General features: G+C 42.6%; 2 protein-coding genes across 2 annotated transcripts; both read right to left on the bottom strand.

Moving 5' to 3' along the window:
* Positions 1 to 1106: 1106 nt before the first annotated feature.
* Positions 1107 to 26285, bottom strand: LOC132416990 (zinc finger protein 83-like). Its single transcript, XM_060000607.2, is given in 3 exon segments — positions 1107 to 1209; positions 1439 to 2137; positions 26152 to 26285. Coding segments are annotated over 3 exon segments (936 nt in total).
* LOC132416991 (zinc finger protein 677-like) lies at positions 5520 to 12950 on the bottom strand. The gene is made up of 3 exons (XM_060000608.1): positions 12879 to 12950; positions 6344 to 6511; positions 5520 to 5612 (listed from the first exon to the last, which is right to left on the bottom strand). The coding sequence occupies exons 1-3, from the start codon at positions 12891 to 12893 to the stop codon at positions 5520 to 5522; spliced, it is 276 nt and encodes a 91-aa protein (XP_059856591.1). The 5' UTR covers positions 12894 to 12950.
* Positions 26286 to 26677: the final 392 nt, after the last annotated feature.

The raw sequence follows: 26677 nt of genomic DNA on the forward strand, positions 1-26677 counted from the left end.
AAACAGGATTCAACCAGGGTGATGAGGAGAGTGATTAAATTTTACTACATCTGTGTGGTTTCTCTCCAGGATAAATATTCTGATATCTAGCAACAAGTAAGTAATAATTTGAAACATTGCCATATTTATTGCATTTTATTTACTTTACTTTTTTTTTTTTGCTGCATTGGGTCTTCATTGCTGTGCGCGGGCTTTCTCTAGCTGCTCTAGATGCAGCGAGCGGGGGCTATATTTCACTGTGGTGTGCGGGCTTCTCATTGTGGTGACTTCTCTTGTTGCAGAGCACGGGGCTCTAGGCACACGAGCTTCAGTAGTTGTGGTTCACAGGCTCAGTAGTTGTCGCTCGCGGGCTCTAGAGCACAGGCTCAGTAGTTGTGGCGTGCTGGCTTAGTTGCTCCGTGGCATGTGTAATCTTCCCGGACCAGGGCTCAAACCTGTGTCCCCTGCATTGGCAGGTGTATTTTTTTTTTTTTTTTTCAGAAGAATTTTTTTTTTTTTTTTTTTTTTTTTTTGCGGTACTTGGGCCTCTTACTGTTGTGGCCTCTCCCGTTGCGGAGCACAGGCTCCGGAAGCGCAGGCTCCGGAAGCGCAGGCTCCGGAAACGGAGGCTCAGCGGCCATGGCTCACGGGCCCAGCTGCTCTGCGGCATGTGGGATCTTCCCGGACCGGGGCACGAACCCATGTCCCCTGCCTCAGCAGGCGGACTCTCAAGGCAGGTGTATTCTTAACCACTGCCCTACCAGGGAAGTCCCTATTGCATTTTAAAGTATGAAATATTTGATGAACCCTCAGTTTAAGGCACAAGCAAAAAGCTTTGCCATATTCAGTACATCTGTAATGTCCTGTCGCGTATAGATTATCTGATAATTGATGAAATGTGAGCCCCGAGTAAAGGTTTTTCCCATTCATTGCATTTGTGAGGTAATAATCTCCAGAATGAATTATTTGGTGAATGAATTTGTTGCCTAAAGTCCTGGTCAAAGTAAATACATTTACCTGATATTTCTCCAGTATGACTTTTCCAATGAAGCTAAGATGTGTACACTTGCTAAAACCCTGGCTTAAAGTCCCTCACCAATATGGATTACCTGATACTAAGTTAGACTTCAAAGTACAATAAATGATTTGCCACACTCATTATATTTGTAAGGTTTCTCTCCAGTATGAATTTTTTGGTGCACCTTAAGGTACAAATTTTGACTAAAAACTATGAGACATTTATGACATTTCTACGATTACCGTCCAGTATGGCTTATCTGATGGTAAGCGAGGTTTTGCCACAGTCATGAACGTGCATGTTTCCTCCCACTACGAATCTCCCATGAATTTAAACTGTCAGTTTTGAATGAGGACCTTCCCATATATATCACATTAATATGGTTTCCCCTCTGTATTTATTGTCTGATGTGTAGTGAAGGTTCAGATGTGAGTAAGGTCTTTTCAACACTCATTATTTTTGAAAGGTTTCCCTCCATTATGAATTCTCTGATGCTTTGCAAGGGTGCCTTTTTGACGAAAGACCTTGCTGCACTCATTACAGTTGTAAGGTTTCTCTCCAGTATGAATTCTCTTATGAACTGCAAGGTTTGACTTCCGACTAAAGATCTTGCCACACTCATTACATTTGTGAAGTTTCTCTCCAGAATGAATTCTCTGATGAACTGCAAGGTCTGAATTTCTGCTAAAGGCCTTGCAACATATATGACATTTATGTAAGTTCTCTGCTGTATGGATTATCTGATGACGCCTGAGTTTTGAGCCCTGACTAAACGTTTTCCCACACTCATTGCATTTGTAAGGTTTCTCTCCAGTATGAATTCTCTGATGAGTTGCAAGGATTTGTTTTTGATTAAAGACCTTGCCACACTCGCTACATTTGTAAGGTTTCTCTCCAGTGTGAATTCTCTCATGAACTACAAGGTTTGATTTCTGACTAAACACCTTTACACATTCATTACATTTGTAAGGTTTCTCTCCAGTATGAATTCTCTGATGAACTATAAGGTTTGAATTTAGACTAAAGACTTTTTCACATATATCACATTTATGTAATTTCTCTCTGGTATGGATGATCTGATGTCTACTGAGGTGTGATCCCTGAAAAAAGGTTTTGCCACACAGATTACATTTGTAAGGTCTTTCCCTGGGTGCTTTCTGGTATTTTGTCAGTAATGATGGATGCATAAAATCACTCTCATGTATATTAGAAATGTTGGTTTGGACACCAGAAGAAATTCCTTGAAGTGGTGAACATAAGGCATTACTGCTAATAGTCTTGTCAGCTTGAGTAAACTCATTAATTTTCTCTTCACTTTTAAAAATATGCAGGTCATCCAGAAAGCTTAAGGCAAGGCTGTTTTCAATAAGCTCAACTCCTGCAGTACTTCTACCATGTCCATCTCTCTTACCAATGAGATTTTGGTTATGGGTTATAGTCATGCCTTTGTAATTTCTTACCTCAGCTCTCCGCTGAGACTCAAGGTCATAAATATTTTCCTGGACAACCTTGAGGTAAAAATGTTTGATTTCATTCCTTTCATGTCTTCGCAGCATTATGGTTTGGAATACTTCTTCTCTATCTGTGTTTGCTTTTAGATGTAATTTCTTGATCACATGTATACGAGAAATATCTACAAGATACAAAGAATCATATGTATCCAACACATTGTAATTCATAAATAAATATTTCAAGTTACATACATGATACTACTCTAAAAATAGTACTTATTTCAAAGACAGTTAAGAAACTACCTACAATGATCTTAAAACTGTAGTAAAGCAAAAAAAACAGGATTCTTGGGGCTTCCCTGGTGGCTCAGTGGTAAGAATCCACTTGCCAATGCAGGGGACACGGGTTCAAGCCCTGGTCCAGGAAGATCCCACATGCCACGGAGCAACTAAGCCCGTGTGCCACAACTACTGAGCCCACGTGCTGCAACTAGTGAGCCCGCATGCCTAGAGCCCATGCTCCGCAACAAGAGAAGCCACCACAATGAGGAGCCTGCACACCACAATGAAGAGCGGCCCCCGCTCACTGCAACTAGAGAAAGCCCATGCACAGCAACGAAGACCCAACGCAGCCAAAAATAAAAATAAATAAATTTTTTTAAAAAAGAATAGGATTCTTTACTAAAGAAAAAGTGATCAGAGGTAATTCTAATTATTTTAGAGCACCCTATTTTCAAACAACCTATGACAAAAACTCTCACATTAAACAAACTGGTATTAGCTATCAAATAAAGTGTATTTTTCCACCATGACCCCAAAGCACATGACAGTTTTGAATTGGAAAACTAATCTAGCACAAAGAAAGTGAAGAATTTGACAAAACAATTTAATCAACCAAATATTTTTCTAAATACCTCTTATAAAACTATGTACCTATGAAGAAGCATAAAACATTCTAAAAGTACAGAACAGTGGAAAACATAGGCAGAACACTTTAACATTAACCGGAGCAGTATCTTTTTGGATCCACCTACTAGAGTAATGGAAAGTAAAACAAAAATAAAGAAATTGTATCTAATTAAACTCAAAAGCCTCTGCACAGAAAAGGAAGCCATAAACAAAATGAAAAGACAACACACAGAATGGGAGAAAATATTTGCAAATGATGCAACTGAAAAAGGGTTAATCTCCTAAATAAACAAACAGCTCATACAACTTAATATCAAAACAACAAGGACTTCCCTGGTGGTGAGTGGCTAGGAATCCACCTGCCAACGCAGGGGACACAGGTTCAAGCCCTGGTCCGGGAAGATCCCACATGCCGAGGAGCAACTAAGCCTGTGCACAACTACTGAGCCTGCACTCTAGAGCCCGCGAGCCACAACTACTGAGCCCACATGCCACAACTACTGAAGCCCATGTGCCTAGGGCCCAGGCTCCGCAATGAGAGAAGCCACTGCAGTGAAAATCCCGTGCACCACAACAAAGAGTAGCCCCCGCTCTCCGCAACTAGAGAAAGCCCATGGGCAGCAACAAAGACCCAATGCAGCCAAAATAAATAAATAAAATAATTTAAAAAAAACCCCACCCAAAAACACTAATTGAAAAAGATACATACACTGCAGTGTTAATAGCAGCACTATTTACAATAGGCAAGACATGGAAGCAACCTAACTGTCCATCAACAGGTGAATGTATAAAGAAGATGTCGTATATATATGCCATGGAATATTACTAAGCCATAAAAAAGAATGAAATAATGCTGTTTGAAGCAACATGGATGGACCTAGAGATTATCATACTAAGTGAAGTAAGCCAGACAGAGAAAGCCAAATATCATATGATATGGCTTATATGTGGAATCTTTAAAAAAAAAAAAAAAGGTACAAATGAACTTATTTACAAAATAAAAAGAGACTCACAGACATAGAAAACAAACTTATGATTACCAAAGGGGAAGATATGTATTTCTTTTTTTAAATGAATTTATTTATTTATTTATTTATTTTTGTGCCACCAGGGAAGTCCAGGACTATGTATTTCAAAAGCAAGTTTCAGGGCTTCCCTGGTGGCACAGTGGTTGGGAGTCTGCCTGCCGATGCAGGGGACGCAGGTTCGTGCCCCGGTCCGGGAGGATCCCGCATGCCGTGGGGCAGCTGGGCCCGTGGGCCATGGCGACTGGGCCTGCGCGTCCGGAGCCTGTGCTCCGCGACAGGAGAGGCCACAGCAGTGGGAGGCCCGCATATCACCAAAAAAAAATAAAAATAAAAATATAAAAATATTTTAAAAAAGCAAGTTTCAGAGGCAAAATCATGCAAACTTAGGAGAATACAAAATCAGGAAGGTAGACTAGGTAGAGCGGTACACGAGTGAAAAAAATACAAGATATGTTTGTCAGATATTATAGGACCTTCAGATGGAACCATGCGCTCTACCCACAGATGCCAAACAAAAAGCCTGAAAGATGCACATATTCCCCCCATGAGGGACTGGGGATTAAAAAGAGGATCTCGGGACTTCCCTGGTGGCACAGTGGTTAAAACTCTGCGTTCCCAATGCAAGGAACAAGAGCCCACATGCACGCCACAACTAAAAATTCGCATGCCACAACTAAGGAACCCTCCTGCTGCAACTAAGACCTGGCACAACCAAATTAGTATAAAAAATAAAAACAAAATAAAAAAATTAAAAGAGGATCTCTCTGTACACTGTCCTTACAGTTTTCCTAAGTAACAATAACAGAAGATCCAACCAACAGGGCTAGGACACACATCCCTGAACTGTGTGGCAAGAGGAGAACAAAAGAAGTAGACAGGACTTGAGACAGCTCCATGCAGGTTCTGAGGTGCCAGATGGAATCAAAGAGCAGCCAGTGTTTTCCCATCTTCTGTCTGGGTCTTCTAAAAACATCCAATGGGGATGGAACCAAGAAAGGTTCAGGGATTAGTCTGGAGGCATCAGCTCTTATCCATGTGGACTGAGAACTAAGCATTCAGTGGAATCATGCCCTGAAGGAGAGATGAGGGGGTAGGAGACCCCTTTAAAAAAATCCCACCTCATGCTACTCAAGGTCAAGCAACAACTAGTTCACAGGTACGAGATGGCAGAGTGTGGTAGATCACGATAAAGACTTTGCCTTTGTCTCTGGTAGAGCTGCAGTACCACTGGAGGGTAAAAGAACACATTTTACATGCTGAAGGACAACGTGGTAAGTTGGGGAGAAGAAAAATTTCCTCTGAGGGTTCACAATAATAAATTATCTTCTGTATTCCCACAGAACTCTCCGATGAGGGGAGAGTTAACCAAACACTATTAATAACGAGGTTTCCTCTCGGCCTTTCTGAGATCTGACCTATGTTCACACTTTGATACATGCTCAAAGGCATTCACATCACTCTCAACAGCCCAGCACTCTTTCTCTTGCTACAAAGTGAGTAAAATATTCAGCTGAGAAACAGAAATCCCTCCACACAAGAAGAAAGAAAGGTGATTTCCTGTGACTTTTCCAGAACTCTAATTCTTTGTTCAACTGAAGATTACAAATGAATCTAGAAAAATATTTCAAAAATTCACCCACTTTTCCCCTCCTTCTGAATGCACACGGAACAGTATAAAATGCAGAAATGTAGCTCACTTCCTAGAACTCCTAACTCAAAAGCACAGGAGTAGAAAAATAGGAACGTGGGTATATTAAAAGTTTACCATTCAGCTTTATGAATACATAAACTCTGAAACAACCCCTGATAAATCATGAAGTGGGGAGTGGGGAGATCATCTAAGGAAAGGTAGGATTAAACTCCTGATGCCACATCATGAAGCTTTTCAATGTCTGAGATAATAGGGATTTTGGATCAGTCAAGCAAACAGGGCCTCCCAAGAGAAAATGGAAGGATACCCAAGGGCAGAGCCCAACTTCTAGAGGGAAGTTATCCTCACCTAGGGAGACCAGGTTCCTGTAGGTCTCCAGCATCACGTCCCTGTACAAGGCCCTCTGAGCAGGGTCCAGGCATTCCCACTCCTCCTGAGAGAATTCTATGGCCACATCCTTGAAGGTCAACTGTGTCTGAAATGAAAACACATTTAACCAAAGAGCCCTGAGGAGGTTCTTATTTTCACACAAAATGAGAAGAGGACAGAGGAGTAAGGATCAATTCAGTTGAAGTAAATATTCTGACAGATCCATGTAAAGCTATGTGAAGGAAATTGTCATTCTCTAATTTAATTTCTTAGGCTTTTTCTTAACATTATGATATCCCCCATCAATCAATGGATTTTTTCCTTTTGTAGTCAATACATAAAATACATACAAATAAAATTCAACAATGGATTGTCTATGCAGAAGTGTTATATATTATATTTTACACACTGAGTGATATTTAATATCTAGGTAAGCTACGCTATGAGTGGTATCTTCAAGGATGACAGAGTCAACAGTGGCTTTTTTTTTTTTGGCTGCATTGGGTCTTCGTTGCATCACTCGGGATCTTCATTGCAGCATGCGGGAGCTTTCATTGCAGTGTGCAGGATCTTTTGTTGCAGCATGCAGGCAATCTGCTGTGGTGCGCAGGCTCCAGAGCACTTGGATTTCAGTAGTTGTAACTCACGGGCTCAGTAGTTGCGGCGCATGGCCTTAGTTGCCCTGTGGCATGTGGGATCTCAGTTCCCCAACCAGGGATTGAACCCGAGTGCCCTGCATTGAAAGGCACATTCTTTTTCATAAATTTATTTACGTACTTATGCATTTATTTATTTATTTAATTTTTGGCTGCATTGGGTCTTCACTGCTGCGCGTGGGCTTTCTCTAGTTGTGGCAAGCAGGGGCTACTCTTTGTTGCGGTGCACAGGCTTCTCATTGCGGTGGCTTCTCTTATTGTGGAGCACAGGTTCTAGGAGCACGGGCTTCAGTAGTTGTGGCATGCAGGCTCAGTAGTTGTGGCTTGTGGGCTCTAGAGTGCAGGCTCAGTAGTTGTGGCACACGGGCCTAGTTGCTCCGCAGCATGTGGGACCCTCCTGGACCAGGGCTCAAACCCATGTCTCTTTCATTGGCAGGCAGATTCTCCATCACTGCACCACAAGGGAAGCCCGGAAGGCCCATTAACCACTGGACCACCAGGGAAGTCCCCAACAGTGGCTTTAAAGAAAAGTCAAAATCTTAAATTATGATAAGGATAGCAACAGCAATGACTAAAGGTGTCTGCATATTTAACATATACTAAGCATTACTGCAAATGTTTTACAGATGTAAGCTTTTAATCATCATCAGAGCTCATTAGAGAAAGATCTGTTCCCACGTTACAGAGGAGAAAACTGTCAGAAACACACTGAGAAACTCTATTCAGGTCAAGAAACTAAGAAACAATACACAAGCACATAAACTAAGGAAGTTTGGCTCTTGAGTTGAAGATCAAGAAGAAAAACTTAGGGCTTCCCTGGTGGTGCAGTGGTTGAGAGTCCGCCTGCCGATGCAGGGGATGCGGGTTTGTGCCCTGGTCCGGGAAGATCCCACATGCTGCGGAGCAGCTGGGCCCGTGAGCCATGGCCGCTGAGCCTGTGCGTCCGGAGCCTGTGCTCTGCAATGGGAGAGGCCACAACAGTGAGGCCCACGTACCGCAAAAAAAAAAAAAAAAAAAAAAAAAAGAAGAAGAAAAACTTAAGTAACAGAAAGAGAATTAAAGGTACACGGATAGAGGGTCACCTGAGAAAACTTAACTTCAAGGAGAATACCATGGAAGGGCATAAAACGTCATTATAGATGTGGACACACACACAAATGCACATAAAATGTTAGTAATCTTACTACTATTTGAACCATTAACATGATAGTGTAAAAAAATACAAGGCCAAAGAATATATTTAAGATACGATTGGGGGAGTTCCCTGGTGGCACAGTGGTTAAGAATCCACCTACCAATGCAGGGGACATGGGTTCGAGCCCTGGTCTGGGAAAATCTCACACGCCTTGGATCAACTAAGCCCATGAGCCACAAGTACTGCGCCTGCACTCTAGAGCCTGCGTGCTGCAACTACTCAGCCCATGTGCCACAACTACTGAAGCCCACGCACCTAGGGCCCGTGCTCCACAACAAGAGAAGCCACTGCAATGAGATGCCTGCACACCACAACGAAGAGTAGCCCCTGCTCACCGCAACAAGAGAAAACCCGTGTGCAGCAATGAAGACCCAACGCAGCTGAAAATAAATAAATTAAATAAATAATTTTTTAAAAAAAAGATACAATTGGAACTACAATTAGGTATAACACAGACTGATTGAACTACAATTAGGTATAACACAGACTTATGAAATCATGTTGTCTTTTATCAAAACCACAGACTTGGGACTTCCCTGGTGGCGCACTGGTTAAGACTCCACACTCTCAATGCAAGGGGCCCGGGTTCAATCCCTAGTCAGGGAACTAGATCCCTCATGCATGTGGCAACTAAGAGTTCGCATGCCGAAACTAAGAAGCCCATGTGCCGCAACTAAAGAGCCTGTGAGCTGCAACTAAGGAGCCCACCTGCCGGAACTAAGACCTGGCACAACCAAGTAAATAAATAAATAAATATTAAAAACAAAACAAAACATAGACTTGCAAATCCATGAACTCATGGACACATATGTAAACACACAATCAACTGGAATGAGAGGAGTTCTCGTGAACATTTTTCCATCATCAATGTTACTCATGTGAATTTTAGCACCTTTGGGACCATGAAAAAGTATCAGTGTCACTAAATGGTACTAACATGAACAGTGTAGAACACTTAAATTCCAATCTCTATAAAATACCTAGAGTCAAAAATATAAATAAAATTTTATCCACTAAAATGTACACAAGTAGGTATTAACAAATGCAAAACAGTCTGTGTACTCCACCCATAAAACACTGATTCAAAATTAGAAAAGTTAACTACTGTTATATACTAATTAAATAGATTAAGAAAAAATTATCACAATATTAAAGTTTACAATTATGTGTAGAATTAAAAATCTTCACAAAAAACAATATTGAAAAAACATATCATTATTAAGCAAGAAGATTTCAACAAACATCATGATCAGAAGGAAACACCCAATGCATACCCTCAAAAGTTACAGTAGAGTGAAGGGGGATGGCCAGGACTCCTGCCTTTCACCACTGTACAGTGTGCCTGAGCATGGACCACTAGAGGAAGTAACAGGAGGAAAAACAGAGACCTAGAGTGAGAAACAGAGAGAGAGCAGGTCAAAGAGTAAAAGCGGTGAACATTTACAAATCTAAGGACATCGAAAGGCAAAAAGTGAATGAATGAAAAAGATATTCCGGGACTTCCGGTGGCTCAGTGGTTAATAATAGCCTGCCAATGCAGGGGTCATGGGTTTGATCCCTGGTCCGGGAAGATCCCACATGCTGCAGAGCAACTAAGCCCGTGCACCACAACTACTGAGCCTGTGCTCTAGGGCCCGCATGCCGCAACTACTGAGCCTGCATGCTGCAACTACTGAAGCCTGAGCACCTAGAGCCCATACTCCACAACAAGAGAAGCCACCGCAATGAGAAGCCTGAGCACTGCAACGAAGAGTAGCCCCTGCTCGCCACAACTAGAGAAAGCCCGCACACAGCAACAAAGACCCAACGCAGCCAAAATAAATAAATACATAAATAAATAACCTTAAAAAAAAAAGATATTCCATGTTAAAAAGAGCAGAGGTGACAATCTTATATCAGACAAATTTAATTAAAGAGAAAAACTGACACAAGACACAAAGGGTATTATATAATAATAAAAGATACAAATCACCAAGAAGATATAACAATTATAAATAAGTAAATATATATATATATATATATATATATATATATATATATATATATATATATATATATATACACATACATCTAACATTAGACCTCCCCGTGAAATGGAGCAAACATTAACAGAAATAGAGAAAGAAATAGACTAGAGCAAAACGTGAGTAAGAGACTTCAAGACTCTAGTTTTACATACGCATGAAAACAAAAAGGTCAATAAAGAAACAGAAGATTGGACAACACCATAGAACAACTGTACCTAACAGACATGTACAGAACACTCCACCCAACAACAGCAGAAAACACATCCTTCGGGAGCACATGTGAAACATTCTCCAAGACGGAACATACCTTATACCACAAAACAAATCTTAACAAATTTAAGATGATTGAGGTGATAAAAAAAAGATCTTATCCAAACACAATGAAATTTGGAATTCCCTGTCGGTCCAGTCGTTAGGGCTCCGTGCTTTCACCGCCAAGGGCCCGGGTTCAATCCCTGGTCAGAGAACTAAGAGCCCACCAGCCGAAGTGGCCAAATAAATAAATAAATAAGCACAATGAAATGATACTAGAAATAAAGAGCAGATGGAAAACAGGAAAATCCCCCCAACGTGGAAATTAAGCACCTCATTCTTAGAGAAGCAGTGGGTCAAAGAGGAAATTATAAGGAAATGGGAAAAATATCTGAATAAAAATTAAAACACAGCATACCAAATTTATCACAGGTAACCAAAGCTGTACTAAAATGGAAGTCTACACTGATAAATGCTTACAACAAAAAAAGGGAAAGATGCACACCCTGCACTACTGTTCAAGAAAGTAATAAACTTCCTAGCTAGAGCCATTAGACAAGAAAGAGAATTCTAAGCTACTCAGATTGAAAAAGAAGTAAAATTATCTTTTCTTTTAGGTGACAAGGTTATAGATGTACAAACTAAAAAGGTTCCACAGTAAAACAACTATTTCAAAGAACAACTTCACAAAAGCTGGAGCATAAAACATCAGCACGCAAAAAAAAAACAAAAAACATCAGCACGCAAAACTCAGCTGCATTTCTGTACACAATGAACAATGGCCAAGAAAATTAGAAAACGATTCAATTTACTCTAGCATCAAAAGGAACAGAATATTTAGGAAAGCATTAGCGAAGGAGGTGCAAGACTTGTATACTGAAAACTACTAAATGCTGCAAAAAGAAGTCCAAGGAGATACAAATAAATAGAAACATACCCTGTACTCATGGATTAGAAAACATAATATTCTTAAAATGACCATATTACCCAAAGTGCTCTAAAATCATACTAAAATTCATATGGAATCTCAAGGGATCCCAAAGAGCCAAAATACTCTTGAAAAAGAAGATGGAGGCCATCATATTTGGATGTCAAAACACATTACAGAGTAATCAAGATGATGTTGTACTGGCAGAAACACAGACACATAAACCAGTGGAACAGACGAGAATATCAAAAATAAGCCTTTGAATATATATAAAATGTATAGACAAGGGTGCCAAGATTACGAAGGGGAAACTGCAGTCTCAATAACAAATGGTGCAGAGAAACTAGATCTATCAGCAAAAAGATGAAGCTGTAAATCTACCTACAGCAAAGCTAAAAATTTCTGTGTCACAGGATACAACCCAGAGTAAAAAGACAACCTCTGAGGGACTTCCCTGGTGGCACAGTGGTTAAGAATCCACCTGCCAATGCAGGGCACACGGGTTGAAGCCCTGGTCCAGGAAGATACCACATGCCGCGGAGCAAATAAGTAGTTATGTGAGCGCCACAACTACTCAGCCTGCGCTCTAGAGCGTGCGAGCCACAACTACTGAAGCCCGCACACCGAGAGCCCGTGCTCTGCAACAAGAGAAGCCACCGCCATGAGAAGCCCACGCACCGCAACGAAGAGGAGCCCCCGCTCGCCGCAACTAGAGAAAAGCCCACGCACAGCAACAAAGACCCAATGCAGCCAAAAATAAATAAATAAATAAATTTATTAAAAAAAAAAAAGAAAGACAACCTCTGAGGAATGGAGGTAATGAAAGTGATATGAAGAATTTCCAACTGTCAGAGATTTAGGTTGATTTCGAGACTAAATTTGCTAATGGTCTAAAACACCCTCTATCACTGATGTCTGTTTCTGAACTTTCCATTCCATTCACAATCATTAAGATTTGAAGTCAGCGATTCACTCGTTTAGCTTAATTGCCTTAAAAAAGTCTGAACAAATTGCCCATAATTGGTATGATTTCCAGATTTTACCAGGTATTGTGCATATTAGTATCTGACTTCCATGTGCAGCATCTTTACCCTTGTTTACAGAGAGCGGACAGTGCATCCAGATGGGGCCCTAAAAAATCCCGGCTGCCCAATAGCACTAACACCACGTCTCTAATCCATGGGTGTGAAGCCCTGCCCAGGACTACACCCAGCGGAGCCTCTTCACAACTTCCAGGTCACTGGGTCATGGGGAGACGGGATCTAAGTGGAGATGACAGGCCCTGAGGGAAAGAACCGGGTGACAGTGAATGTACAGGTGGCAGGCGGGATACTTCAGAGTCAGAGATTAGTGAGCCCAAAGAAGGGCATCTCAGGAAGGACAGACAGAAGAATCAGCTGAGAATACAACTTTACCTGAGAAAGAGCCATTTCTGACTCCTTTTCTTTCCTCTTCCTCCTCTTCCGGGCTTCTTACCCAGGTAGCAACACTCTTTAGATGTTGACCCTGAAAGTTGGAAACATGCTGTTTAATGCTTAGAATCAACACACCCCCTTCCTGAGTCACCACCACACACACAGGGAAGCCCTCAGCATGGGGAACAGATGGTCCTCTGCTGCCCACTGTCCCAGGAGGGACTCAGGACAGTAACTCCCACACAGAGACCTACACAGGAGTTTCCCCACCCTTTCTTCAGATCAGGCTCCCCTCCTGGTGAGGCCCTCACGTACCCAGCAGCAGCGGGCACCTCAGCGGGACCCGACGATCCCCTGCAGGTCACAGACCAGCCCTGATCCATCCCCACGCAGAGCAGAGCCCTCACCCTCAGCCCAGATCTCAGCCCTCAGGAATGGGGGGACCCAGAGTCCTGATGTTCAATGATGCATCCAGATTCGAATCACCTGGGGCACCTCAAATATTATTGAGGTTGGACCCCACACCAACAATATTAAGTGAAATCTCTGGTCAAAGGGTATAAAACATGTATATGAAAAATGCCTCAATGATCTAATGGGAGGCCTGTGTTGAGCAACACCCGCAGGAGCCTAGTCCAGCACAGCCCCCACTTTCTTTTTTTTTTCTAGCTTTACTGAGGTATAACTGATGAGTAAGAATGGTGTACATATGAGTCATCGAATGTCGTTATTTTACACATGTAAACACTGTGCAATAATAATCACAATAAGGTAACTTTCAATTCCACCAACTCACAGTAATCTTTGTATCTGTGTGCTGAGAACACTTAGGTATTACTCTCTGGAAATTCCAAGTATATAATAACACAGTGGATTCACTATAGTCAGCATGCTGTACATGAGAGGTATATGTTGTACACATTTACAACTGAATGTTGTATCCTTCGACCAACATCTCCCCAGTTACCACACTACCCAAACCCTTGTAAGAACCTTTATACTCTACGGCGCTATAAGTCTGATATTTCTACTTTCCAAAAAAATGTCTGTCTTTTTCTGTCATAATAATGTCACAATTTATGGATGACATAAATTTTCTACATCTATTCACTTGTCAACAAACATTTGGTTCTTTCAACATCTTGCCTGCTGTGAATAATGCAGTAATGGTCAATGGAGGGCAAATATTTCCCTCACTATAATGATTTTGTTTCCTTTGGATAACTAGCCAGAGGAAGATGTCATACACTGTTTGCCTATTCTATGTTTGTTTGTTTTCTTTTGCGGTACGCAGGCCTCTCACTGTTGTGGCCTCTCCCGTTGCGGAGCACAAGCTCCGGACGCACAGGCTCAGTGGCCATGGCTCATGGGCCCAGCCGCTCTGCGGCATGTGGGATCTTCCCGGACCGGGTCACGAACCCGTGTCCCCTGCAACGGCAGGCGGACTCTCAACCACTGTGCCACCAGGGAAACCCCTGGTGTTAAAGTTTTGAAAAATTGAGACTATAATGTTAGAAAAGAATGATATGAGTTGATTGTAGAAGACCAAAAATTATTCCAGAAAGAAACACTTATTTATAGGAGAGGAGAAATTGAATGAACTAAGATTTATTCCAACTTACAAAACAAATTATACAGAATAGAGAAAGAAAAACTAAATGCATTACACACACAAAAAAATACTTTAAATAAATGTTCCTCTAAAAAGGCACCATGTAGTGACAGAGTCAGTCATTTCTTGCCCCAGGTGTCCTCTCCCCTGACCCCTACTCCATGCCAGGAAAAGGGAAGGGCGTGACCCACAACTAAGTGAATCAAGTCACTGTCCCCCTGGCTGAATAGGGATTGCAAATGGAAGTTATATTCTCATATAAATAATCACAAAATGCATAAGCCTGTAGACTGCAGCTTTGCAATTCTCATCCTCATTTGTATAATTTAAACAAATTTTAAATGTACTATATTCTAAAACCACAAATCATATATCACGACTTAATCATCCACATCCAAACAACTCACCATCCAACTGCATCCAGCTCCCACCACCTACCTGCGCTACTATGTGTCACCATCTCATTCCGTTTATCTGTCTCCCTAGTTTTCTCCGTCTACGTCTTTTTGCTCCCCTCCGCTCTCCTGCTGTTCCTGCCCTCTTCTCTATTTCCTCCCTCACACCTGGCCTGCCCCACTCTGCAGCCTGTTCCCCCTTGTTCCTCTTTCTCCCCCACCTCCGCTCCCTGTCTACCCTCTGGGTTACACCTCTTCCGGTCCCCTTCCATTCCGTTCCTCCCCACTCGCCGGCACTTCAGTTGGCGACGCTTCCTTCCTGCTCTGTCTTCCTCTGCTCTTCGTGTCCCCCTTTGTCCTCTTTCTCTCCCAGCACCTGTTGCTCTGAAAGCCTTCGTTCCACCTTTTATCCTCTCCCGGACTCACTGTGTGCAGGGCCTCACCACTGCTGCCCTCGCTCCTACCAGGCCTCTCGCCATGCTGCCCACCTGGAGATCCGGCTTTTTAAATTTACTTCTCTATTTTATTGGCCCGCTAGTTTCAAGGCTAAATCTATTTCATTTCACTATCTCTTTGCAAGTCCCTCAGCCACCGTCTAAGTTCCCATTGGTTCTCCCTCATTCTTTTCTGCTTCTCAGTTTTTCTATCCCTCTCTCGATCGCTCTGTCTCTGCTTCTCCTGATCCCCCTTCGCCCCCATATTTAGAAAGATGGCGAGTGAATAAGATGCCCGCCTACCGCAAGAGACCATTTTCCACCTGAGTTGAACTTGGCACGGAAGAACCATGGGTGTCCACAAGGCTGGCGCAGGTCACGTCCCCCTATGCGGGGTGAGGGGAAGGGCTGACCAAGAAAGAAGCCTGTGGAGCAGAAGGACCGGCCTGAGGAGACGCGAGGACAGAGGCGCTGGGAGGGAGGGAGGGGGTCTCAGGAGAGGGGCGGGCTCTGAAGAACCCCAGGACCGGGGTGAGAACGCGGCCTGTCCGGGAGCGGGGCGACCGGCGCTGCCCTCCAGGGGCCGAGAGGGCGAGGCTGGGGGTGGGGTGAAGGGCGAATCCACCTCGCGGTCAAGGACTTTACAAGGGGAGGCCGAGACAGTTAACAGGTTTTAAGCAGCAAAGTGTTGCGAAAGGTGGTGTCTACCTGGACGGAAGGTGTTAAAAACCAAGGGCAAGGGCCATCCTCAGAGAAATCTCTAACCCGAAGAGAAAAGATCCCCGAAAAGATTCAGACCGGCTAGATCTGAATTTACCGGGGATAAATTCAGGGGCGGGTGTGGGGATTTTAGGTCCGTAGTCATTCACAAGACCCTGAGGAGGTAGTAAGAGAGGCCCGCTGCGAAACTTTTCAACAAAAAGGAGAAGCTCACTCTCTGTCGAACATCTTCACGCCCCACTCTCTACTTCCAGGTCCTATGGAAACTACTAGCGCCCGATTAGAAGCAGGGCTTCCGGGGGGCGGGGCCTGGGCAGAGCGCTTCCGGCGAGGGGCGGGGCGAGGAGAGTGCCCAGGTCGGCCGCAGGGAGAGGGAGAAGGAGGGGCAGGGGGCGGGCACTGTAAGGTGCTTCCCAGTCAGCTCGTGCGCGCTTCCCAGTCAGCTCACGTGCTTCCTTTAAGTTACTGTCGGTAACAGTGTTTTTTATTTTGCTTTGATAGGTAAGAAGTGGATTTATTTAGAGAGAAACATACTCCACAGACAGAAGGTGGGCCATCTCAAAATGGGAGAGGACTTGCAGTGGTTGAGAGTCCGCCTGCCGATGCAGGGAACGCGGGTTCGTGCCCCGGTCCGGGAAGATCCCACATGCCGCGGAGCGGCTGGGCCTGTGAGCCATGGCCGCTGAGCCTGTGCGTCCGGAGCTTGTGCTCCGCGACGGGAGAGGCCACAACAGTGAGAGGCCCGCGTACCGCAAAAAAAAAAAAAATTGGATTCGTGACTTAGCCTTATAATCAGATCCTCCTCTATTGTTCTGTGTTTAATGAAATGTTCCACCACTGACTCATTTCCCTGATTGGAATCGTGGAAGTCCACACTGAAACGTCTTTTTTGCCAACATGGCTAGTTTGAAATTTTCCATAATACAGACTAATCTTTCTAATAAACATCCCAAAATTTATTCCGGTCACTGAAACTTTTAAAAAATGTTATGTTTTCATATGTATGCTACACCAGGACATTCTGCTCATTTTGACTGAAAATATTTTAAATGCTAATATCCCTATGTAAACATCATGTTTCAATTGATTGCCATTTCCCTATGGATGAAATCTTCCACCTGTAGGGATGTAGGAAAACATACTTTGTAGTAAATGTTTAATGACAGATATTGCCATAAAAATATTGAGGTAGAAATGAAGTTATTGCATAGTTGATAATCTAGTTTTACTTTCTTTAGGGTTCATATTAAAGAGAATATACCTCCCCACTAAATGCCCTTAGAAACATGGCGAAGTTAATTATTCCTTAGATGAGAATAAATCCCAATGTCTTCTGAATACTATATATTTTACAGGCTCGTAAGAGAATTTTCAGCAATAGAACACAAACAGCTAAAATACATTACAGTTTAAATATCAAAGGTAAATTTCTAATTACTCTCATAATGAACATATAGTGAATTTGAAATTGCATTATATTTAGTTATTATTGACTTAAGTATATTATGATGTAAACAAGTTTTTCTCAAAGCTATTTGAAGGTAATTCAGCACAAGTGTGGAATAGGATAAACGTTTTGCAAAATAAGGCAGTTCTCATCAAAAGAAAAAAAATTTTTCTTATTGCCCTTCCTCCTTTTATTTTATCTATATGAAATGATGGATGCTAATTAAACATATTGTGGTAATCATTTCACAATACAGGGAAGTCAGACTATTTTGCTTTACACCTTAAACATATAGTGATGTATGTAATTGTATAAAGAGTTGTTTATACAACTCACTGTGTAAAGACTTGGTTTTAAAACAGCAAATAGTTAAAACACGTTAGCAAAAAGAAAGAACAATACAAGTTTTTAAATAATTTTATTTATTTATTTATTATTTGGCTGTGTTGCTGTGCGTGGGCTTTCTCTAGTTGCGGCGAGCGGGGGCTACTCTTTGTTGCGGTGCGCAGGCTTCTCATTGCGGTGGCTTCTCTTATTGTGGAGCACGGGCTCTAGGCGTGTGGGCTTCAGTAGTTGTAGCACGTGGGCTCAGTAGTTGTGGCTCGCAGGCTCTAGAGCGCAGGCTCAGTAGCTGTGGCGCACAGGCTCAGTTGCTCCGCGGCATGTGGGATCTTCCCGGATCAGAGCTTGAACCTGTGTCCACTGCATTAGCAAGCAGATTCCCAACCACTAGCGCCACCAGGGAAGTCCAATTTAGGAAACGTTTTGCTCTTTTTGAAGCAACGGTTACTGACCTAAATTATCACTTGCCTTAGTCCTCCAGTCTGACCCTACGTCTGGTCCCTGAGTCTCTGGAACTGAGCAGATTGTTGAATTTGGCCTGTGGAGTGAAAGGGGAATAGAAACGGAGAAGCTATTCTGCAGGGTGTCAGTATGAAATAGCCCATTCGACCCAAGGAGAGTTTTGTATTTTTCATTCTAGTGTGTAATACAGGGACAAGTTCAGTTCTTACTTCCTACTGCTAAAATTAATTCGAATTGCACAAAACGTTCCTGGAGCCAACCACTGCCCCATGCCCACCAGTCTAGGAGACCCACATTTCCAGAAACCTGAATAACTTTGGCCTTACTAGCAGGACATGAGAGCAACCTACTGTTAGAAACAGATTTTATTTAAACCGTGTTCAACTTCCTTATAGGAAACATCTTAGTTTCCGACATAACTGGCCCCCACAATCGTGAGCTTTAACTTAAAATTTTTACAGGCTGCAATTTGAAACAAGCCCGTCAAGTACAGGGAAGCACCTTCCGGGCCCTCCCCATTCCCAACCCTCCCGCGTTCCCTTCCCGGACAGGGTTCCCCTCACCGACCCCCAAACACGGCCGTAGCGGTCCGTCCAGGCCCCGCCCCGGCCGGTCGGCCTCTTCACGAGGCGCATGCGCAGTTCTCTACGGCCCCGGAAATGGAATTTTTGGAACGAAGTAGCAATGCAGAGCGTTTCTCTTTGCTAGTTGAAATCTGTGCTTCGCGGTCCCTTTACTCCATCCTCAGGGTTTTGGAGTCATTGCGGTCTTTTAATTCCCACTTCCGCCCCTCCTCCCCATGTAAATCACTGTTACAGATCGCGGACCGTTTCCCTTTGGGTTTCAAATTTCTCTGAGGCCAGTACCGAAGCCCTTGCCTTTTCTGCTTTCGGTCCACGTAGAAACCGCCTTTCGGAACATTTTCCTGCTTGAAACCCTTTAGTACCTCCGCATTTGGCAAAACTGGTTCTATGACCTTGCCTTTATGTGAGGGGAGTGAGAAATTAGGGGAATACATGGCTATGCGTGAGAAGCTAGTAGAGTGAGTAAAGTCAGTAGACTGGAATGGTCTCCATCATACATAACGAGCAAAATATAAATATGATATATATATAGCACTTTTTGTTGTAAAAATACACCTAAAAATAATATGAAAGGTATCTTATTTATTTTTGGCTGCATTGGGTCTTTGTTGCTGCTCGTGGGCTTTCTCTAGTTGCGGTGCGCGGGCTTCTCATTGCAGTGACTTCTCTTGTTGTGGAGCACGGGCTCTAGGCACGCGGGCCCAGTAGTTGTGGCTCACGGGCTCTAGAGCGCAGGCTCATCAGTTGTGGTGCATGGGCTTAGTTGCTCCGCTGCATGTGGGATCTTCCCAGACCAGGGCTCGAACCCATGTCCCCTGCATTGACAGGCAGATTCTTAACCACTGCACCACCTGGGAAGTCCAAGGTATCTTTTAAAAAAAATATTTGGCTGCGTTGGTTCTAGATCTTTAGTTGTGGCATGCACATGGGATCTAGTTACCTGACCAAGGATGCAACCCGGACCTACTGCATTGGGAGTGTGGAGTCTTAGCCACTGGACCGTTAGGGAAGTCCCAGGAATCTTTCTTTTTTTTTTTTAAATAAATTTATTTTTGGCTGCATTGGGTCTTTGTTGCTGCGCCCAGGCTTTCTCTGGTTGCTGCAAGCAGGGGCTACTCTTAGTTGCGGTGTGCGGGCTTCTCATTGCGGTGGTTCTCTTGTTGCGGAGCATGGGCTCTAGGTGTGCGGGCTTCAGTTATGGCACATGGGCTCAGTAGTTGTGGCTCGCGGCTCTAGAGCACAGACCAGGCTCAGTAGTTGCGGCGCATGGGCTCAGTAGTTGTGGCTTGCGGGCTCTAGAGTGCAGGTTCAGTAGCTGTGGCACACGGGCTTAGTTGCTCTGCGGCATGTGGGATCTTCCCAGGCCAGGGCTCCAACCCGTGTCCCCTGCATTGGCAGGCAGATTCTTAACCACTGAGCCACCAGGGAAGAGGGAAGGCCCAGGTATCTTATTAAAAAAAGGAAATATGGGACTTCCCTGGCGGTCCAGTGGTTAAGACTCTGCGCTTCCACTGCAGGGCAGCGGGTTGGATCCCTGGTCGGCGAACTAAGATCCTAAATGCAGTGTGGCTAGGTCAACAACAACAAAATACATATATGCTTGGGAATTCCCTGGCGGGCCCTGAGGTTTCACTGCGGAGGGCCAGGGTTCAATCCCTGGTTGGGGAAATATGATTCTGCAAGCCACACGGTGCGGTCAAAAAAATATATATATATGCTTGAGAACGGATTGTAATGTGGATACTTGTAGTACATATATTTAATATAATTTTGATGTTTGGGAGTCAATATTTTGTATGTGGAAAATGAAAAATTAAAAATGATAATATAAGAATCATTTCATGTCCAGAAACATATAGCTTTCTGGAATTCCTTGGCAGTCCAATGGTTAGGATTCCAAGCCTTCACTGCCGAGGGCCCGGGTTCAACCCCTGGTCGGGGAACTAAGATCCTGCAAGCCCTGCTACCGGGCCAAAGAAAGAAACATAACTTTAAAATAACATTTTAAGGGGGAGTTCCCTGGCGGTTCAGTGGCTGGGACTCCATGCTTCCACTTCAGGAGGCACGGGTTTAATCCCTGGTCGGGGAACTGGGATCCCACAAGCTGTGCAGTGGGGCCAAGAGAATTGTTTGTAAATGAATGATTAAACAAATAAATAATAAAATAAAAATTAAAGTAGCATTTTAAGTGCCTACCCTCAATTGAATATATTCTGTAGTTTCAAGGAAGTCTTATTTAATTCTCTATTCCTCGACAGGAAATACTTAAGGTAGCTTCTCCAATTCTGATCATCCCTCAGTTATTAACAGGTATGTTAATATCACATAGTAGTTTAATAGTAAATTAAATGTGGAGTTAGTAAGAGCACTCATCGGAAAGGAACAGCAATTTACCAATACACTAAAAGTCTAAGGGCTCACTTGATTTCTTTGCTTGGCTTTTTAGCCCTCAGTGTGCACTTCCTGTTTGTGGTGGGACTGAAGTATTAACTGAGCTCATGTAGTTCTGAGGCTTCCTTCCTCAGGTGAAGGCAGCACCATGAAACTGGGCAATTTTAGTAAGGTTATTTTACAAATATTCAATGATAAACCAGTTGGAAGTGTTAAAACTGAAAACCTGTAGTCAACCCAGTGTAGTTAGACAAAGAAGGTAATATATCTGTAGTTGAATCAAAATTAAATGGACATTCTAATGGAAAGAGGCAATATATGAGAGAAGGAATGAGAGACAATGAGTTCTCGCCTATAACCTTGACTATGGGAGGTTAAGGTGGGCATGAAAAAAGAAAAGGTCATTGAAAATGTACCAGTCACCTTTTTACACGTTTTGTTATGTAACAAGTATTCCTGAATTTTCAATGTCTTACAACAACAAACATTTATTTCTTCCTCATATCATATGTATCATTATTCACCCCTTGCTTGTTTGTATAATTTGATTCTGTCATTCAGCATAAAATTTCAGTCTATCCAAGACCCTTCTTGCAGTAGAGAGAAGACAGGGTTATATGAAACAAACCGAAGATTTGAAAGCTTCCATTTAAACTTGAAACATGCCTTTCTACTCACACCAAATTGGCCCAGGAACTCAAAAGGCCAAGCTTGCCTAAAATGGGCAAGGAAGTGCAATCTTCTCAAGTGAAAGGAAGGGTTGCCTAAGTCAAGTGGCCAAGACTGATACCAAAGGGCAGACATGTATGATCTCACAGAAAGGTGATAAATGATTGTAAATAATATTAGTATATATGATAACTGCAGCTTTTCTCAGAAACGATTTTTCCCTCCTTTGTTCACACTAAACAAAACTACTGATTATTAGATAAAATAGGGAATATCACTATAGAACATGCAGACAAGGACAGAAATGAACTATTACAAAAACTCTACAAAATAATACTTAAAAACTAAGATGAAATGGACTGATTCCATGAAACGAGTAACCTAAATCACCAATGTGAAACAGATTACTTGAATAACTACCTTGAATTACAAAGAAAATTTTAAATTTCAAAATCCCCACTACCCAAGAAAGAAATCTGCAAGCTGAGATGGTGACTGTGAGATCCTAGATAAACTACTCCATAATATGGCTGTTTCAGTATCTATCTGGTATAGTCTAGTGGCCTGCTGGGGCCATGAACTGACATTAGTCTTTCCTTTGACAGCACATCCTAGGTTAACAGCCCAGGGTCACAGGGATATGACTCCCTGGACTGCCCTCGTGACAACCACGCTTCCCCATCACCCCCGGCCTTCCCCTGGTTCTTCTTTAAATCTGGCTCCCCTTCCCCCACTGAAGCTTAGTAATTCCTTTTCTTTCTGGTTTGAATTCATCAGTTCCATTTAAACAGCCTATCCATGGACCCTAAAGAAGGTTTGCGCCCCAAGTCCGGCCCCATGCTCTCTGCCTAGACCCTACCTGGACTTCTTACATGTTCCCTCCAGCTATACCTTCCTTGTAGCTCCTCCAGAATCTGTTAGTAATAAACGTCTCCATTTCACTTTCTCTTGCAGTCTTGCGGAGTTGTTGCCTAACTTGCAACACTCAGGGGCTCAACTTTACAAAAGGTAATTTAACAAAGTCACAACGATGTTATTCAACAATTCTATCAAGTTTATAAAGAAGAATTACCAGTAATTCCATACGATTTCTTTTTTAATTTTTAAACTTTTATTGGAGTATAGTTGATTTACAATGTTGTTTCAGGTGTACAGCAAAGTGAATCAGTTATACATATATCCACTTTTTTTGTCTTGTTTTTTCAGATTCTTTTCCCATATAGGCCATCAGAGTATGGAGTAGAGTTCCCTGTGCTATACAGCAGGCTATAAAATTTCTTTTTAAGACAAGAAAAGGAGGGAGTACTTGTCAACTCAATTTATAAGGCCAGTATTACTAGGATAAAAAACTAGACAAAGTTAATAGAAAAAAAGAGAAAGTAAACAAAATGACCAATTAAATCCCACATGAAGATTCAAAAATTCATCATAGGGCTTCCCTGGTGGCGCAGTGGTGGCGCAGTCCACCTGCCGATGCAGGGAACACGGGTTCGTGCCCGGGTCCAGGAAGATCCCACATGCCGCGGAGTGGCTAGGCCCGTGAGCCATGGCCGCTGAGCCTGCACATCCGGAACCTGTGCTTCGCAACAGGAGAGGCCACAACAGTGAGAGGCCCGCGTACCGCAAAAAAAAAATAAAAATAAAAAATTCATCATAAAATATTACTAACAGAAATGAATCACAGACAGAAAGAATTCATATTAAAGATAATATAAATCAGGGAATTCCTTGGCAGTCCAGTGGTTAGGACTCGTCACTTTTGCTGCCGGGGCCCGGGTTCAATCCCTGGTTGGGGAACTAAGATCCCGCAAGCCACATGGTACAGCCTAAATAAATAAATAAATAATAATAATCAAGACCACTTATCAAAGAAAAATACATTATTCTTGGTTGGGAACAAATTCTATGTGGAGGATACTGGGTGTCAGTTGACATACTAAAAGTAGCACAAATGTTATTTTCTCTGCAAGATCTTCTGGTTCTGAATGTGAACATATCAATAGGAAAGGGCAGCACAGCTTCCAGACACTTGGGAATGGAGATTCTCTCCCTGTCACACACTATAATTGGAATTCTGCAGTCTATCTCATTCATCCTTATAATTTCTTTCACTTCACTGCATGTTTGTTCAATTCCACACACACTTGATTTTCAAGCACCTGACCATAGCCAAGTCCCACAAGAGAGATTTCATGTCACCATTTTGCCATTCCAGTTTTTTCACTGAACTAAAGCCCTGAAGTAACAGTTTTTCTTCATATTTATAATGCACCTACTTTGTACCTGTCATTGCCTTATGGGCATTATCATGTCACAGAGGTCCCAAAACAACCCACTGATTTACATATCCCATGCTATAAAACAGGAGAAATATATGTGACAGAAAAAATTATCACTAAGGAAACAATTCAAAACATTTTTTATTACAGTAGAAAACAACGTAACACATTGTGTACCAGCATAATTTGAAACTCAAATTTTAATAGCGTTTAGAAAATTGCTCTTTGAGTAAACTGCTTAGTTATATTATCTAATAAACATTTCCAAACATTAATTTTATTAAACTAAGGTAAAAATATCTCTGACAAGTTATCCAAATAGGATTTTACAAGCATTTTCAAGAACCATATTGAACAATGGAATGTATGTGTGCTGCAGAAAAAGGAATGTAAGAAATTGTTAGCATGAAGAAAAGTATGGTTTGCCAAGTCAAGAACTCAGGAATTTCAAGAGTAAGCATTCAGTGTTTGTTTTGTTTTCTTTTCTTTTGGGGTGAAGTAGAGAAGGACAGCTTTATTGCTCTGCCAGGCAAAGGGGCCACAGCAGGCTAATGCCCTCAAAACTGTGTTTCCCAACCTGGAGTGGGTAGTGAGTTTTATAGTAATGGTTCAGAGAGGGCGTGATCAGCTCGTGGGCATTCTTTTGATTGGCTGGTGGTGAGGTAAGTGGGAGTCAACATCCTCAACCTTCTCCTTCCCACCAGTCTGGGGTGTACATGCTTGTGGGTAGCACACAGTTAATTTCTCCCACCTGGTGGGGGTTTCAGTATCTGGTCTCTGGACTCACTGAGCCTCAGGTTCTTTGTGTCTCAGTGCAGAAGGAATTCAGAGAGAGGTAGAGTGACAGGCAAGAAGTAGACTTATTAATATAGGACACCTGTGAGGGATACAAGTGGGTAGGCGAGGGGGCTCTGCCTCAGTGTTTTGTCAGAGTCTGACTCCATTTTTTCTTTTCTTGTCTTTTTTTTGGCTGTACCATGCGGCTTGTGGGATCTTAGTTCTCCGACCACCGACTGAACCCAGGCCCACGGCAGTGAGAGCTCGGAGTTCTAACCAGCGGACTGCCAGGGAATTCCCCTGACTCCATTTTTTTGATGTTTGACTGTTGACACCTCAGGAAAACCTCTTCTTATTCAGCCTATCTGGACAAACTGATAAAAAAGCCTAAGGGCTCCTTCCTTTGAGAGAAACTGGACATTGAAACCGTAAGCTTATCCTCCAACAAGCCTCACCCAGTTATTAAATTTTCCTCTAATGTTAACTGCTCTCCCTTCAATTCCCAAGAATGAGTCTAATTTCTCATTAAACATAGATGCAAACATCACCAATTCACATGCAGGGGAGGAAGTGACCAACTTTTCCGACACATTGTTCCTACCACATAATCAGTCCCTAGCAACCTGTCACTCTCCTCTCTTGGCAAGTCCAGTCCCTTAATGTCCTTACTGCTCTGTTCATGGTCATCTGGTAGAGCATTCTGTCCTATAACGCACAGTGGCCTATCCATGGACCCTGAACATAACAAGCATGATGAGTCAAGGCAGTTTTATATTATTCTCTGCTCCTCCCTGTTGCTAATTCACAACTATTGAATTTGGTAATTCAGGGTCCTTGTTTTTCCAGGGAACACGGATGTGAATGAACCACACCTAATGAAGTTGGCCTCCTTATGTTACTGATTCCTTCCCAGAGACAATCATCAAAGGCCTGTAATGAAGGCATAAGTTCAGCAGACTTCAAACTTCAGGTTGAAAGGCATAAATAGTAATGTGGCTTTTTCAATAAAATTCAATTAATAGAATATTTACAGTGAAGATAATTGGCCATTCGCACGTTATTCTTCCTGTCACATACATACCATTTCATAATTTTTAACATACTGTGACCTGTAATGATTCTAAGGTACATAACAATCTCACATTAATCCTGGAGAAACACTTATTCCCAGTATAGATTCTCTGATATGTAGGCTGATTTAAGAATGGCGCAAAAAATTTACCTAACTCATTACATTTGTAAGGATTTTCCCTCATATGAGATCTGTGGTGAAACCTCATGACGCATCGTTTCATCAAATTCTTTCCATGTTCAGTAAATCTCTATAGTTTCCGACCTGTATGGATTTTATCATTACACTGAAGGTGTAGATACCTGATGAAAACTTTTACAACATTACATTTGAAACGTTGCTCTCCAAACTAAATCCTCTGTTTCAGAAACTCCGTCTTTGGGTACAAGCCTTAGCACACATATTACTTCGTGTGGTTCCTCTCAAAGACACATGCTGAGAAGTCTGGTGAATCGTGCAGCCAGGATAAAGCCTCTGCTCATACATCTTTAGTGTTTCTCTTCAGGGGACTCTGCACTGTTGCCAAATGCTTGAACTCAAGGTAAAGGTTTTGCCACACTAGTTGCATTAGTAAGGGATAGTTCCAGTACCTTCCCATCTTGTGATTTTTGCGTA

This window comes from Delphinus delphis, chromosome 20, assembly GCF_949987515.2.
Source record: "Delphinus delphis chromosome 20, mDelDel1.2, whole genome shotgun sequence".
NCBI lineage: Eukaryota > Metazoa > Chordata > Mammalia > Artiodactyla > Delphinidae > Delphinus > Delphinus delphis.